Below are 17,633 nucleotides of genomic sequence, written 5' to 3' on the forward strand. Positions count from 1 at the left end.
ATTTAGCATGATTTAATATGGCAATTAATTTCCGAAACCGCATTACTGAATGTCAGTTGAGGAAAACGGTCAATTTCACCTGCCCATACAGAAGAACTCTGTTAATGACCAGCTATCACTCAGCATCGGGTTGGAACGAGGACAAACAACACGTCAGGAGGGAGCTTTATGTTTTATCATCCTGCCTCTCTCTCTGTGTGACTCAGGAGCTTTCCAACAGAGCAGTGGTGCAATTCTTGAGTCAGAAACTGTTGGCAAATGTAAAACCCTTTGAGAGGATAGTTGTCTCCAATCTCATTGGAAGGGAGTAACACTTAAAATATCTCCGGATGAGCCAAGATGATTCAGCTGATTATTATCTGATTGATTACACAACATGTTTATCTCTGACGTGATATCACGTTATCTCTAACGTGTTAGCTGAGTCAGAAAAAAAGTAGAGCCAAGTCAGACCAAAGATTCTGTTAGGAGCCGCCTCTTTCTCTCGCCTCAAATGCCGTCACATGGTGTATAGCTGCCATAGAGAAAGACTGCAGACCAGAAGTGGCCACCACATTGTTTCAGTACCGTGAAAACTGTAAAACGAGGCAGCGATGAGCAAATATGAATCACAATAGTTTCTCTCTTTTTCTCTTCCTTCTCTCCTACAATGTTTTCATAGACATATAAATGTCACACAATGTTTTTTGTTACTAGCTGTTTTATGAAAGGGTCAAGTGCTCTTTTTAAGTCGTGGGTAGATGACTGCTGATGCAGTGTGGGCCAGTTATAAAGAGAAAAAAACCCATCTTGCACCAATATTCGTAAGACTTACAGTCTACAGTGTGCTATGGAAGCTGACACAGCTCTCTGATCCTAATTAAACACATTAAATGCATTATTATTAGGCTTTAGTAGCCTATATATTTTTCATCACACAAAAAGCATTTGATCTTTATTTCGACTGTAAAACAACTAATGCACTTCACTTCAGTTACACCAGAACTTGCAGTTATCCAAAGTGAAGTATGGAATTAACACACAAGTTCTCATGAACTTGTGTATTTAACTTTTTGCGGTGCTGTTTACCTGAGAGTCGTCTTTAAATATAACATGATATTATAATAATCATAACCTGTAATCGTGCACACTGTTAACCGTCTTCAAAATAAAATAAATCGCATCCTCTCTTCACTGACATCCTGTTATAATACAACTTTTTTCTGTGGCTGACATCATGTGTAGATATAATGATACCTTTTGTGTTTGTCACTCGTGAGGCTTCTCTTGTTGGCAGTTCCGTCCTGTTGCAGGGCTTTTTCCAGTGAATGCGGCGTGTCCCGAATTTGTAGTGACATCACTAAAGTATCCTGACTGGCAGGCAGGGTCTCCTCATCCCCTCCCTGTTGGCCCAGGTGCTGCTTGGCATAGTCAAAACCCTGGACTGGCTGATGGACAGGCCGAGAGGAGGTGGAGGAAGACGGAGAGATAGCTTGAGTAAGATAGATTTAAAATACCTGTAGTCATTAAGAATAATCGTTGACAGCGTAGAAAAAGGAGATATACATTATAGTCAACCACAAGCGTCATGTAGACATCTCAGAATAGACCAAAAAGTGTCTTTTTAAGAGATGTCCAGAGGATTTAAGAAGCAGAACTGGGATTACTGCACTGCTGCGCCTTGAAATAGATAAGCGCAGATTTAATCGAGGCCCCTTTTTCATCTTCTTCTTCCAAATTCTTGTCAAATAAATGACTCACAGTGGGCGGTGACAAGATGAGACTCTCTCAGGAATGTGGTAGCTAAGTTAACCATTGGAACATATTAGAGGAGGAATATGATTTGTGGTGTTTTACTAGCACTGTATGTGCACATGTTTATAGAGAGGGTCAAAAGAGGAGGACACACACACACACACACACACACACACACACACACACACACAGAAATATTTAGGACTAATCTCATTGCGGTGTCATAAATTGTCAGACACACATCGCTGCCTAAATGCAGCCCAAGCTATGGTGCAAAATCAATACGTGACACTCCCCTGACTGAAGAACATGCATTCTCCCTCTTTTCTTACAGCACACACACGTACAGGTGTCTTGGACCCAGTTTTCTCCCCAACTGAAAGTGTTACTTGTGGGAAACTCTAACAAGAGTTTGTGATGAAAGCACTGCAGATAGTGAAAGTAACACAGACGAGGTGGTGCATGAGCCTCATTTAAATTTTTAGGAGTCGTTCCCTCTTGGAGCACTTTAATAATCTTTCCTTGGTTACTTAATAGAAAGAGCCGGCTATGTTTCCTGCCTACAATATGAAGGTTTGTGAAAAGCGACCAAATAATATTTCATATCCAACGGAATTAAGGTTTGATGTTTTTAAGCTTTTGCATAACCTTCAGATGTTGTGCTATAATAACTGCACTGAAAGTAGCACTGAAGTGACTTTTACTGCTTAATATAGAAGATTTTATTACTTCCTCACTTATGAAATTCCATAAATAAAGTGTTGGGATGTGCTGAATGCTACACAATGAATTTTCATGTATCTACGCTGACGCACGACAGCGACGACAGCCTCCACTGAGCACAAAAGACAACAAAACAGACATGGAGGTGGAAAGGTGACTTTGATCAGGACGTTGTGACATCCCTGATGCGACAATAATGGAAACAGTTTTCAATCTTCTCGACGCAAAACAAACAAGTGTCGGCAGACGCACACACTCATTCTGCTCAGGAAAAAAAAAACGATCTCCATAAAAATCATTCTCTGTAAAGCTTCATCTTTCAAATATGCCATCTGGAAACCACTACGGGGAGAATACGCAATACCAGCCTTTTCATCCAGGAAAATCTCATTGTTTAAGGTTTGTTTCTCCAAAGTGCTGTTGTGGCCTTCGTTTTCATCAGCGCAGCAGGATTTACTGAAAATGTATCATAGGTGATGTCTTCCCAGAACCCCATTCAAATCCCACTGTTGGCACAGTTGAGCCCCGAGGATGAAAACACACACCGGTAATGAGAGGAAATACAGAAAGGCAGATACCTGGTGATAATAGCCCACGTCTCTCCGATACGCCATCTGAAAAACAAGAGAAGTTGCTTTAAACGGGGTATTTTGTGTGCGTAGTTCAAGTTTCAATACTGACGAGGATTTTTCAAATGCACTGACACAGGTCATACTGACGGCATTATGCAGATGATGCGGTACAATACAAGAAAACAGGAAATTGTCTTACACAGTCTGCATACACAGTACAACTTCAAAACTCACTAACACGTTACGAAACAGTCTGCAAGTTGAAGCTTTTAAAGGTATACTATACTTGAAGTGTGTGGTGGTGCCTATCTGCAGACACTCTGCCCTCTGCCTGTATTTTCTGAGTATTTTGCTGAGTTCTGGGTGTTTCCGGAAGTCGACCTTTGAGCTGTGGAGCCCACAGCCAATAAGAGCGTGAGTTCAGGACTTTATAAACAACAAAGCAATTGTCCTCTTTTCTCTCCTCTGCTCTCAGTCTTTCATGGGCGTACAAATGGTTTGACTGAGGGCCGCGTGAGCTACAGACACACAGGGAGAGCAGAGAGGAGAAGAGCAACAACCTCTGTAGTTTCAATCAGCAACTTCTTAGCAACTGCCGGTTTTAAGACTGGTTAACGGTTTTTGATCCAAATTTGGGTTTTTCACTGACATAAAAACATCTTAAGTTTTTGTAACCACAGACCTTATTCCAGGCATTTAACCAAAAACGCATTCAAAGACCCATTGATTAAAAAAAAAGAGAGAGAAAAAGAAAAAGATGTTTAAATTGAAACCCACTGATTTTGAGACAAAGGAACCAGATATGCAGAAATGCTAACTTATCTCCAGGTTATAGGACTCATTCCTGCAGCACTCTATTGAGCCAGTAGGAGGGGCCCACTTTGAATGGCGTGTTAACAAACTGCAACATTAATCCTGCATACTATGCCTTTAAGTTACAAACACCTACTCTGTGATTCTTTTTCCTAACAGACTCAACTGCTGATCGGTTTCTCGATTACTCATTTGATCACTTTTGTTTGGGAAATAACTGAAACTACTGAGAAATGCAAATTATAATCTACCAGAGGACAAAGCTATATCCTGTTTTTGTCCAAACGACAATCAGAGATGTTGACATTCACATTAAAATGGCATAAAACCAAGAAAGCGACAATTATCACATTTGATACGACTGGAATGATGACTTGATTATCAAAATAGAGCTGGTATGATCATCAAAAACTGCTGCAGCTAATGACACAGACAGACAGACACATTGTGAAAAAAAAGACAGATACCTTAGCTCGGGGATTGAGATTGCCGATGGCGTCGGCTTTAAAGTCATTTTTATTCTTCCTGCACAGAACGGCTGTGATGATGATGATAATGAGTGTTACCACAGCGATGGGGGCCAATACTGCAGCAATTATCCAAAGGTTATTCGGAGGGTTCTTGACCACAGCTGAAAAATGAAAAACACTTTTTCACCATCATCACTTCGTTACATGACACCCAGTCCCGTCCAAACAGTAAATGATAACACTGAGTCAATTGATCGGTTTATTAGAAGTATAACTCGGCCCACTTTTCCTGCTAGAAGCATCCATCACACCCACGCTAATTGACACTGCATACAGCTTGACTCTGATTTACAGTGCGCCTGATTCAGCTATTGTAGGCAGCAATCTATAAGAGAATGCAGCATGCTGTCGCGCTCTTACTCCTGACCCTCTCCGTCTCACCCACTCTCCCCAGCTTCTCCCTTTCTCTTGAGCAGTACTGCAGCCTAAACAAACAACGTCCTGCCGGGAGCGTTTCTGAGAGATTAGAGAGCAAAGAGCCTTCTCAACCTTTTTGTCTACTCCCCTCACCCCAGCACCAGCTCTGCTTTCTAAACTCAGCATGAGTCATGTGTTTCGGTTTTGCATGTCTAGTCTGGCCATGTTTCTGTCTATCTGCCTGCTCGTCAGATGCTGGAACGATGCTGTGCTTACGTTCTGCTTGCAGTTGGACAAAGTAGCCCAGGGTGAGCGCCATGGTCTGCGAGTCCACTGTGTTCAGCACTTTGGCAGCTGACGTGCCCGATAGAGGAATGCCATTGTGCTGGACGTAGTAGGTCATCTCTGCTGGGTTCTTTGAACCGGACACCCGACGGATGCTCACCATCTGATTGGGAAAGGAAAAAAGGGGATGACACATTTTTTTCTTGACCTACAGTACACCCAATATCAGTTGGTAAATGGCTGATTCATTAAACAAAAAAAATATTGCTCAAAATGTTGAATTTATGTATATAGTCACATAACTTTTTTTTTTTTTAAATAATACATCTGCAGAGCTTGTAAAAAGGTGCAGAATAAAAGTATCTCTTTATCTTAAAAACATTATTATGATTGTGAATTAATCATTTAAAAAATATTGGCAGGTCCGAAATGATTGAGCCTCTAACAAGGCTTGTGAGCCAATAGTAAAACGCCACTGGTATCACATGGTATCTGTGTCTTATGTTAGCTAGCTCGAGTTAGCAACGTTAACGTTCGCTAGCTAGCGTCACAATGTTAGCTAGCGTAACATAATGGCAACAACTGAAAGGGGCCGATGATTCAAACAACAGCAGCTGAATACTTTGAATGTAAAGTGTCTGCAGTTGATGCAATGTTTTTTTCTAGAATGTTGGGTCAGTGTGTAAAAATGTGAAGCTTAGTCTTATTAAGTTTAATTCATGCAAGCCTGGGTTTTAATGTGATTGGTAAACTGGTGACGGTAACCGCTGTAGTGATGTGTGCTGTTGCTGCAGAGTTCATGCATCAACATTACAACAGAGGGTTTACTATGAGCCCCTAACTTAATGTGTCTTGTTGTATCTAGTACACCATTTCTACAAGTAGAGTGATGTAGTTGAAAGAATAAGTGTGAGCCAGAAACTGGTACACCAAGTGCCAACGTGGGGATATTTTCCTCATGGCGAGTAAATCTTGCCAGGCTCCCCGCTGGCAGGTAAATGTGCCAAAAAAAACTGCTATGTTTTGGTGTCACTTACGCCTCTCTCTAACTCCATGCTTCTCTCTCATGCTGCCTGTATCAAGAGTTTTTTGACTTGCATGGACAGACAGGGCTGTTGCATTCAAGTGCAGCTCATAAAATCCCAAAGGTTGTTAAGTGAATGTTTTGATTTTCTTCTTATCTTCCTTTTGTTGAAATCCATCAGCCTACATCGTTCATTGCTTTCTTGCTTCGTCAACCAAAACATACACACTAGGTTCCTTCTCCAGTCAGTACCCTTGAGCAAGGCAGTGGCTATGATGTGGAATTGTTTCTAATTGTGTCCTACGTAATATGTTTATTCAAATCTATACAGGAAAACAAAAAGTAAACCCATACAGTACATTCAGGTGAGAGGAAAAACCACGCAGTACAGTACTTGCTTTGTAAAACATTCCACCTCTGGCTTGTTTTGATGAGCAATTAGCAGATGATGAGCTGAGAAACTCCCTAATTAACAAGGGCTGACCACAAGTGATCATGCAAGCGTGTGCAGAAGTGCGTATTAAAGTGGGGATCTCATGAAATATTCATCCTTGAAGATATAAGCCAACAAAAACTGTTGGACTAATGCTTTCATTAGAGTAACAAACAAAACCTTAGAAGTCGGACGTGGCTGCGCTCCCTCAGGGCTCCTGTGCCAACAGTCTCTTACCTGGACAGTGAAGCTGCCTACAGCGGTGGCTCGTCTGAAGCGAGTGCCCTGCTGCCCTGCCAACACAAACAGCTCTGCCAGCCGCTGTTCCATTAGGCTGGCGAAGCTTTGGTACTGTCCCTCTAGGCTGGCGTTGTCTACGTCCTGGATCACTGCAAAATGTACACGAAAGAGAGAGGAGGGCCAGATGGTTGGTAAGACAGAAAATAAATAGTTGGCGAGGAAAGAGAATAGCATAAAGAAAGCAGAAGCATAATTAGAAATATGTGTGAGTGTGCGCGTGTGTGAGAGAGAAACACATTTTCAGTGAGACTTATGCAGGATTCCCAGGCTGTTAAGGCCTAATTGGAAGCTCATGTTGCTCTGTGTCTGACGAGTATGCGAGCTGACACGTTGTTATTTGCCATAACAACTCGATAAGCTGATGGTAAATCTGGCCGTGCTTCCTTGAAGCCTGTTTTGGAGCCTCTCTGTCCCCTAGTGGTCGAAAACGCAACATAACAGCGCTTTGATCTGTTCCATTCTATCAACAGTTGAAAAGCAATAATCCTGGTCGTACATCTTGTTCAGTATGAGTAAATCCCATTATCAAGGGAATGACCTTGAACCGACTCGGCCTCTCATCGCAGTAAGTGCCAGGTTAAGAGCTACACGGCCTCATCCGAGAGGGCCCATCCATTATAAAGTACAGCGGAGTGGGTGCCCTTGAACACCAAAATGCAATCATGTTGCTCGCTGCATATAGTCATTCATAAAGCCAACAGAGGGAATATTAAACAACACACAACCCCGGGAGTCATGCGCATCTAATCGCTCCTGTGAAAGGAGACCGTTTAGATTATGAACGTCAGCGCAAAACAGAAACATAAACACAAGTTCACCCTGAAGACCACGAAGACTTAATGAGAAATATACGAACGGTGATTCTTACCTGTAATGACCCAGAAGTCTCTGGTAGCAACGGAGGTGTTCAGATTGTGGTACTCCATCGCTGCAAGGACATAAAAAAGTTAGGCATCAGCATACACTCTGACCAGATGACAAAGAGCTTATTAATGCAAAAACAAACCTAAATAAAGGAACTCTCTTTGTTTTCACAACTGAATAAACAAAACGACTTTAAAAGGACAAGATCATACTGTTTCACTTTGTTTATATCTGGCGGACCCTGCCACCTTTCTCGCTTCAGACAGTACTCTGGGGACCTTATTTTCCTCTATGAACAGCTTCTTTATTCAGTTATGGAGAAAATAAATTTCTTCAGTTTGTCTCATTACTTTATTAATATTGTATATATTCAAACTCTGAGTTTGAATTTCTCCTCCAAAACTGCATAGTGCCACTTTTTGAAAAGGTGAAGGTGTGAGGTAAAACAAAGCCTGCAAACTGATCCGAAGAATCACGAGAATCGGTTCAAACCACAGTTTCAATCACATTTTCATCTTTAACATTTCAAAGAGCTGCACCTTTTGTTTCAGGAGGAACAATCATCCATTTCATTTTCTTTTTCACCGCAACAAGTGGTGGTCTCGCTAGCCAGACGTTATTAGAAGGAACCCGGCTCTTGTAAACCCGCGTCAAATGTATAAAAGCGTCTTGTGAAGCAGGGGGAATAGCTCACGCTTTGCCGCATTTTCGTGGTGGTTGAAATCTGAGTTTAAAGCCTTGTTATCGCCGCGTGTCAGACAAACACAGGAGCACAAGGAGAGCTTTCGGCTGCCTCAGCTCTGGTTGTCTGTGTTCTGTTACATCTATTTCTTGCCTGATTAAGCTCTTGCGCTGGAGGCTGGTGCAGTGTTTTTGGGGGGGGAAATGCCGTATCGCTGGCCTGTGAAAGCAGACTAGGTATAGAAATGTACAGTCAGGCATGACAGGAGAGAGGAGGAGAGGAGTGCAGGCGGGGTGGGGGGGAAGGTGAGTGGAGCAGCGTCATTGTTAATGGATAGGGCTGCGGGGCTGTCAGTGAAATCAGCCCAACGTTGTCTCCAAGTTTGAATCATGTGGAATATTAATCGGCGAGGAGGTTTCACAGCAGCCTCTGCGGTTGTGTGATGAGAGCCGGGGGGACACACGAGCTGAAGAGCGTTTATAAGTCATTACAAGAAGTGAAAAAAGAATCACCTACCAAAAGCTATTGATAAAATAATATTCATATTTCACATCCCTGACGTTTTGCAATACTGCTCCACTCATATTCAACCTGAGAGAGGCTGTTGAGGAGCAGGGGGAGAGTCAAACAGCTGAGTGCAGACGTCCGGTCTACACAAGCGCCACAGGAAAAACGACTGAGTACCCCGGTGGTGCAAACAGGCAGTTTCGGAGTGGTGTGAGATCCCCGGCCTTTTCTGTCGGAGCAGAGCCCGAGGAGGCATGAGAATCCCCCCACTGTTAATTATTTACTGCGATAATTGGCTTTGAAGTGAAGAGGCAGCCGCTGCCAGCATATGCTCACACCTCCTGTGAACAGTGTAATATCACTAATGGTGAGGCTACAAAACAAATAAGAGGCAAAAATCACTGTCACACACTCTCTCATTCTTTCTTTTACGCCTCCGTCTCACTGGGTGTTTGTCCACATCAGTTTTCGGCTCGCTCGGAGTCCTTTCCTCTTTTTTCCCCCTCTGCTCCCTAACTGAGTCATCCTGCCTGTGGGTTGTATCTCTACTTTCTAACTTAATTCAATCCCGATGCAGAATGAGTTTTAATTTAATGCCCACTTGCAGAAATTCAGTTCATCTTGATTTAAACAGTGTGCGTAAACCAAAACTGCGATCTGCCCCACGCCGACACCGATGCTGTATCTCATTTCAGGAGCTGCATCCTTCCAAGGCTAGATTTAAGGGACTAGATTTTGTGTTGTTGTTGTTTACTCACAACAAAGGCTTGTGTAAATACAGTTTAGGGATGCAAACTTATTTTTGCCAACTTAGATGAAACAACCTCCGAATTCTTATATCTGTCAGTTATTATAATTATACTGAACACACTTTACTGCTTTTTCTTTTGCACTTCTGCTTAGACGCTAACTGCATTTCATTGTCTCTGTTCTTGTGCTGTGCACAATGACAATAAAGTTAAATCTAATCTAATCTAATCTTATGTAACAGTTGACATCTGATGTCCACATCAGATCCTACCATAGGGAACTATTACATGATAACCGCTTATTTGTCAATATGTTTTTTGCTTAAGTTGATTGTCAGTCACATGTCCGTGCGTCACATCTGGGTCAATGAAAAAGGTGGCGGCCAGCTTAAAACTCTACTGTTTGTTCTTGTTAGTAGCCTTGACGTCCATTTAGCTCTAACGCTTGTGCTTCAGTCAAGGTTAGAGGCTCCAACCTCAAACTATTGCCAAAAAGTTAACAAAAAGCTGTCGTTCTATTACCCTCAGCAGTTCATTCATTGTACATTTTATCCTGCAGAAGCCTAAATATCCAAATCATGAGCCCAATACAGGTCTAAAAATACATCCTACCCCCGTCCCATGGGGGCTGCCAGTGTTGTGTGACGTCAGACTACTACTCAGGATAGATTTGCCCCAAGTTTACATGTAGGAACCACAGCAGTAACACAAGAATTTTTCCAATGGTAGGTTTGGAAATTTTCAACACCAACACTGAGTGGTCCAGACATCCACTTGAGGAGGGAAGCAGAGTTTCTATGTAGACACTTATTTTCCTCTCCCATCCTTCCCCTGCAATGCCAAGAGCGGAGACGTTAAATAAGCTCCTGAACCTGAGGACACAAACCTGCTCTATTAACAGAACCCAGGAACAAAATACATCACCACTCAGACTCAATCAAATTACAAAACAGCTCAAACTTAATGACATCACCTACTGGCGTGAGTTAAATGCAGCGCTATGTGGTTCCAAAATTGACGGCACTATATAGCAGCTTATTGGAGCGTGGTGACCGATCAACAACTAAAAAAGAGTCTTGTCGAAGTACAGACTGAGCAAGCACAGCCTTGCTGTTGAAAATGGGGGGAGGCACAGAAAAAACTCTGCTCCCTGCAGAGCAAAGACGGTGCTGTCGCTGCACCCTCAGTGAACCTGAAACACAGCTACCCTCCCTAACCAAATGTGAAAAATATAAACATCTGCGAGAGGCACATTTTTTGATATTCAAAATTAATGAAATAAAAAGTTGTTCTCAAACTACTGCATGAAATACAACTACCTGTCCTGAGGATTTGTAAGTTAGCAGCAGACTATGTAGCTGTCTGCTATTAGCTGAGGGACAGTGAGTAACGGTTACCTGACACACATGCTTTTATATTTCATGACAGATTAATTGTTTTGTCTTATAATGTGCTCCTTTGCAACAGGATTTTACTCATGTATAGTACTAATATATTATGGTCTCTAATTCATTTCCAGTCATGCCAATAAAGCCACTTGTATTTAATTTAACTGAATATTATCTAACATACTTTAGCACTTGACTGAACATGACCTTTTGGTTCTAAATTCCGCTAAATATAGTCCAGCCAGGTGCACTCTGGGAGGTGAGAGAAGGTCCACAACCCATTTAAAAAAAAAAAGAGTGCTTTCAAGATTGGGCTCAGCTAGATGACAATATGGGGAAAGCTCCTGGCTCAATTCCTGACTCAAGCATTAACTCTGCTCTGATCCTGAGCTTTATCTTGCATAGCCATAGCTCTCTCTTGTCAAACTGACCAAAGACTGGAGATATTCGAGCACTGCAGCTGGTTAGGAAACATTAAAATTAAGCCAAGGAGACTTACTTCTGCTCTGACAGAAACCTAACCAGAGGAGCGATCTACAGGCAACCTGATGGCTCCCTCTGGATCTTTAGAGTCTCCTTGACCTAACGTGTCTTTACAATTTTTACCATACTGCCTTCGGCTTGACAAGAAAGCGGTCTGGTGACACAGGTTGACTGTTTCTACACAGGACACAAAGTATAACCAGTGTGTCAGTAGAGCAGCTGTTCAGTCCTCTGTCAGGACGCATTCAGGTACAGTATTGATCATAAGGCATTTCAGCAGCGCTCCCACAGCTTAACACACCATTACATGCATTTAAAACAGCAGAAAAATACACTTGAAGGTTGAAAATACACTCTGGGTTGTTACTCATGCTGTGTAGAAAACGTTTTAGCGATTTGGTGTCCCTTTCCAATCATCAGACTACATGCCTTGCGTTGTTGGTTTTTTTGCTTGGATATATTTTAGCGAGCCTTATGAAGATAGATGGGCAAATACAGTAAGCAATTTTACCAATCAGTTTTAAGCATGTCCTTTCATCAATTTGCACCGTCCCTTCTACAGACCAACCTTAACTAAACCTGTATTGGTTCATATAGGAGTGTATCTGTTCCGTCAGAATGGCGTAAAATGGACAACTAAAGACATTGGCTGAAATGTCTCCTGTGTCGACACACTGTAAGGCTGCTGAACAAGAAAGATCATTTACCCTGCTCATGCTACCGGCCATTCTCTGTAGAGGTTCCCAGTAAAATCCATCACATATGACATGTTGACCTTAAGGTACATGATGGAAGATCACTGATTGCTTTAGAGCAATGGCATATAAAAGGCTCTTGGTTCCCGTTATTGACCCAGACACTGAACATTTCCAGGCGCTATCTGGGGGGAAACCGAGAGTGTAAATCCCTGTAGCCTCGGGCGTTTTGTACTTTTGTTGAACCCATATTCAAGGTCAGGCAAAACAGTGAATCTCTCCTTCAGGGATCAATAAAAATGATGTCTGCATCTGCCACATCTCCCTCCAATGAGCAGTTTACATATCATTCCCCAGTTGCACTGGCGATAGAAACAGGCTGCACACTGGGTCTCCACTAGGATTGCTGCTTAGGCTCCTGCTGATTCCCTGTCACTCTTCATTTGTTTTTCTCTGAGTACAACTCTAACACAGATGGAGTGCTAGGCTGAGTGTGCCCTCAAAGGAGGCTAAGATGAAAGGCATGGGCTTAGTTGTGTCTTTGCATCAACTATCTTTAAGTGACGCAATCATTAAAAACAACTGTGATCGTAAAAAAGCAGCAGAACAGTCACAAACATCCAATTACTGAGAAGCTGGACGTCAGTCAGGCTTAGCGATTGTACCTCTGCCATATAGCGCTGGCCAGATGGACCTTATGAGAGAGTGCAGCCCTCTGAATGCCAAAATAAAGCAAGTGCAGTTTCAAAGGTTGGATTGGGGTCTTGATTTCCACTCATATCGTCAATCAGTATACCAGTTTGTTTATCTAAAAGGGTCTAAAACCAAAGACTTGGCACAGCCTGACAAGTTTGTATGGAACCTTGAACTTAAAGGCATCAGCAAAAAAGCCAAAAACCAAGGAAATTGTTGAATCTAATTTGTATTTGGAGCGCAAATCATTCCCAAATGAACAAGAGAACTACTTCTGGTGTCTCCTCTCGTAAGGCTGTTGAATCACTCCTGACTAAGAGACATACAATCTGAATGCAAATTGTGACTTACGCTCAGCAATGATAAGTGGTGGATAGAAGAGGAAGTAGCCCACCAGCTCAGCTGACAGCTGACCAAGGAGGTTTGAGGCAGTGGTGCCATTAAGGAAGACAGTCCCATTCCTCACAGTGTAGACCAACGACACAGCAGGAGAGGCTGCTGCCTGAGAGACACTCAGCATCTGGGGGGGAGAAAAACAGGAAGAGTGAGATGAGGGCACAGAAGAATTTATATATTTATATATGTAAACCCATGTAAAATATTTGGGATTACATTACTGTAATGTGCAAATCTAGAAGATTGGGACAAATCTTGAAATAGTAGAGACGACAGACATCAAAGAATCAATTATTGTCCTGGATGAACAAATGTGAAAATCATCTACGAGCACTACGGCTGGGAAACCGGCAAAGCATGAAAGAAAAAATATCGTAGTATTTCTCCCATGCATAACTATCGAATTAGCTTTAATGTAGAGTGCACTTTAGTGTTTCAGCTCATTAAAATTAATACAAACATAGCCTCCCTAAACATAATTAATTTGCATCTCAGAAGCGGCTCGGGTTTAAAAGGCAAAGCTGGATACACTAAGGGACAATTTTGCACAAATTGCACACAGTTTGCGTCTGTCTGGAGCTGCCAAAATCGCCTGAACCACATGGTGATATTTATGTGTGGCAGGGGACAAAACTGCCAAAAGTTACAAGTCTTCCAATGCGCTGCTAAAGGTATTTAGTGAACCCCAGTAATCATCGTGTAACTTCTGTTGGCTGGATGGTTCTGTTTACATGGCAGCACAAGGACTCTGAGTCAGACATCAGATTGTTTTGATCTATTTAAGTACAGTGACACCAGAACATTTGGAAAATCACAATAAAACTAAGCAGAACACCTCCTCAGTGCTAGTTTCAACACGGTACCTGAACAGAGAGTCTGCTGTTGGTGTTCAGCACTTTGGCCTGCGCTTCAGAGAACACCTTCTCGAGCCTTTGTTCCATCATTTGGGAGAACCGACAGGACCGAGGATCATCACCTGCTCCCACAAACTGCAGCACTGAAACATTAAAACAAAAACGCTCACGAAGCTGCACACTGGCAGAGGTATTACTCTTCAGAAGGCAACAATATTGTGTTTTTGATATCTTTGTAAGCTATTTAATGGCACTGAGAATAAGAATCTTATATCAGGTTGTATGTACCTTAATTCATGCAATATACACTCATTTCCTCCTCTGATTTGGTTTCACAAGATGTGTTTACTTTCTTACTTCTCAAACCTAGTTTTCACTGAGCCGCTCCAGCTCCCGATCACAGCATGAACAAATAACATTAAGTCTCAAGCTGATCTCTGACTTATTTCTTTGCTTTCATCCTGACTGAACACCAGCTGACCTGTTTTCAGCTGGAAGCCAGTGGCTGGGCTGGATCTCCATAATGCAACTGGGAGGGGCAGGGCCGTTACCATGGGGAGGTACTGTCGCAGGTCTGCAATCAGCTTATCGCGGCCATAAGAGTCCAAGCCTTCCTGCACTACTGAGGGAGGGTAAACAATGTCCCCTCCGGTCACGTGATAAGCCACTGTCATGTTGGGAGAACCAAATACTGTCTCCACCTGAGAGGGGAAAGTAGAGAGGAGAATTAGACGTCTCTGGATGACCATAAAGGTAGTTTGTATTGTATTGTATTGTAGCTCATTAACTGCATAATGATGACTTGAGTTGGCTAAAACCAAGCTAAAAAATATAGTGTTTGACTGCCTCCTCCAGTTGAACGTCTTAAGCCTAAGTCTTAAATGAAACAGGATGATAAGCCTTGGCATTGAAATGGCTAACTCCCACAAAAGAAAAGGCAACAGCAGCTAGCTGGTTTAGCTTTGTAGCGTTAGCGGCAACGTTAGGGTTAGGACAACTTGCCATTTTCAGCGCTGTTAGCTCAGAGCTTGTTGATGCTGTGAAGACAAGATATTTAAAAAGCTACCATGCAGATAGCTGCAGGGGAGGAGAATGCTGACTGAAATAGTCCGCCGATGGCAGGCTAATGCCCACAGTCTAAATCTGGTGAGTCAGACTGCGGGGTCTTGGAGGGCACTTCTACATCCCTACAGCAGAGTTCGAAGTTAAATCACTGGAGGTTAGCAAAAACTTGATGAAAAATGAAAATGTTATTTAACAAAGATTTTTTACCACTTTCAACAATGTTGAGATCTAAAATAATGCAAACTTTATTGAAAATTCACTTGAGAAACACATTTAAGGTGAAATAACCAGAAAAAAATTATGTTTTGGCCAAACTATTAAATTACAAGGTACATGTAACCAACCAATTCTTACCAACCTACGCTGATTATCTAAGCATGTTAAATGAAGAATCACTAAATAAAACCATAGACAAAAATATCAGGAAACTACAAGAGGCCTATATTCCATCATGAAAAGGTAAAATAGAAGACTTAGATTGAAATAAGTCAAAGACCTAGTTTCATCCTTACACCATTCTGAGTCTACTGTCGTATCCCTGGTGGGATAAAGAGATACTTCATTGCATCGATGCACTCCACTTGCTCTGCAGCTTGATTTTCAGCATTCATTATCCACATTATCAACAGGTATCAGAGTTTCTGATGGTTGTCAGATTTGTTGCATGTATTGTTACTTCCAGCCATGTTCTAAATACCACCACTACATCTGAAAGCGGATTTCTATTTTAAACTGGCTTTTATTAATTTTTAGTACAGTATGAAAATCAATTACAGACGCTTAAATTATATACTCAAAGCAGGTAATCCATGAAAGTGAGCAGAAAGACATGATCAATTCTTTACTTCCTTTGCTAAAATGCAAAAAACTGGCACTGATTCGTAAATCTTTACGCACTTTAAGCACTTTTCGGGGAAGATACAGTACATCGAACTGTTATGGAAGGACACGCAGAGGTGTAAACAATGAAACTAATGATGGCTGAATTCTATTTGACTGCTTCAGTTTCAGGTCCTAGTGCTGTGCATGTTGGCTCACTGTCCCACTGTCATGGCTTACTGGGACATTTAAATAGAACGGAAGCATTGTGAAGGCTTTTAGTAACACCTGTGCTTTGTCTGCTTTAGTATGACAAGTCTGCTATCCGCTGTAAAAAAATGAGGAAAAAAAGGCAGATCTGAAGCAAGTAGTAAGAAATGAGAAACTATAGCAGTAAATCAATCAAAAAAATAAGGCATGCTTTGAAAAATCATCGATGTAAAATACTGATGGCGAGTCAGCAAAATGTATTATCAGGGTATGAACATAATGTCATTCAGTCATATTAGCAAGTGAGCTGGATGACAAGATATTGAATGGTATTGGATTGATGATGTATTCCAACCACTCGCTAACGACAGCGTGAGCAACAGGAGAGAGGGTGATTAGGGAGTACAGACATGTGGAGAGAACCCGAAGGGAGTGAAGGGCTGCTGGGTAGAGAGCAAAGATGGGCAAGACATGGGAGAGACTGTTAAACAGGGAGCTTGTGACAAAGGACGCTTATGTTCGTTCACTTCTTAGCCCAAGAGGGCCAGGTATCATTCTCGTTCTCAGGTGAAATCTGTGCGTTGCGTAACTGTGTTGCAGGACACGTAAAAATAGACGCGTTTGTCAGAAAAAGGGTTTGACTTCTTGGTGAACTGTACGTGCACGAAAACCGGGCAAAAGCGAATGATGATAGAGGTGGTGAAACGAGGTGTGTGTAGGCAGGAGAGGTGAAACCATTCAGGTCCATTATCTAAACCCATCTGAAAGGCCTGTGCTGACAAGATCCGCTGGCCAAGAACCACTGAGAGCCCCCGGAGCCTCTGTGGATGAGAGTCAACACTCCTCACAATTCAGCCTTGTTAGGAGCTCTATGAAAAGAGCCCTTTATTATCACTTCATCCTCTCCGGCTTCACCTGTGTGAAGATGTTATTAAAGGATTGCATTTCCAGCCGGCGAGAGATTGATAACACACCCACCAACTTTGTCTCAAAGAGCGTGAAAAAAAACACCAACAGATTAACCCGACAGATCTCGGGGAAAAAAAAGTTTTGAGTCGCTGGAGAGCCCCGACCGCAAGACACAAAAATAGTTTGCTTTGATTTGTTTTTTTAAAAGGATCCAAATGGTTTAAGTCTTGTGGTTCAACTCATTTAGTCTATCTCTCATCATCTTTTTAGCATCGGAGAGGCACATCGCACTCCTCCCAGCCATTTATAACCTATAATTAAACACAGAAGCGATTTCCCTCGCCGACAGCTTGCTTCCCATTGGATGAGAGCGCAGTGCTGCTAAAAGGGAACCCAAGCAATGTTAAAATGGGTGACAGGAGTGCAGTGAAGCAAGACACCTCCAGAGACCACGCAGAGAAAGAGAGTGAACATGTGAGAGAGTTGACCTTCACAGGGGGGCAGGACGAGTACACAGGCCTCACTCTCAATTACCTGATACTTCCACG

General features: G+C 42.3%; 1 protein-coding gene across 6 annotated transcripts in view; it reads right to left on the reverse strand.

Moving 5' to 3' along the window:
- Positions 1 to 17,633, reverse strand: part of kiaa1549lb (KIAA1549-like b) — a 71,357-nt gene that overhangs the window by 16,431 nt on the left and 37,293 nt on the right. For 4 of the 6 annotated variants that reach the window (XM_037096207.1, XM_037096205.1, XM_037096202.1 and 1 more), the window contains 10 exons: positions 14,564 to 14,783; positions 14,092 to 14,225; positions 13,184 to 13,352; positions 7,640 to 7,699; positions 6,709 to 6,860; positions 5,006 to 5,177; positions 4,310 to 4,473; positions 3,316 to 3,417; positions 3,036 to 3,071; positions 1,237 to 1,427 (listed from right to left, as the gene is read on the reverse strand). In XM_037096207.1, the coding sequence (XP_036952102.1) occupies positions 1,237 to 1,427; positions 3,036 to 3,071; positions 3,316 to 3,417; positions 4,310 to 4,473; positions 5,006 to 5,177; positions 6,709 to 6,860; positions 7,640 to 7,699; positions 13,184 to 13,352; positions 14,092 to 14,225; positions 14,564 to 14,783 (1,400 nt within the window). The remainder of the gene's footprint in view (positions 1 to 1,236; positions 1,428 to 3,035; positions 3,072 to 3,315; positions 3,418 to 4,309; positions 4,474 to 5,005; positions 5,178 to 6,708; positions 6,861 to 7,639; positions 7,700 to 13,183; positions 13,353 to 14,091; positions 14,226 to 14,563; positions 14,784 to 17,633) is intronic. The other 2 variants (XM_037096208.1, XM_037096203.1) reach the window with 1 other exon arrangement.

This window comes from Acanthopagrus latus, chromosome 4 (assembly GCF_904848185.1).
Source record: "Acanthopagrus latus isolate v.2019 chromosome 4, fAcaLat1.1, whole genome shotgun sequence".
NCBI lineage: Eukaryota > Metazoa > Chordata > Actinopteri > Spariformes > Sparidae > Acanthopagrus > Acanthopagrus latus.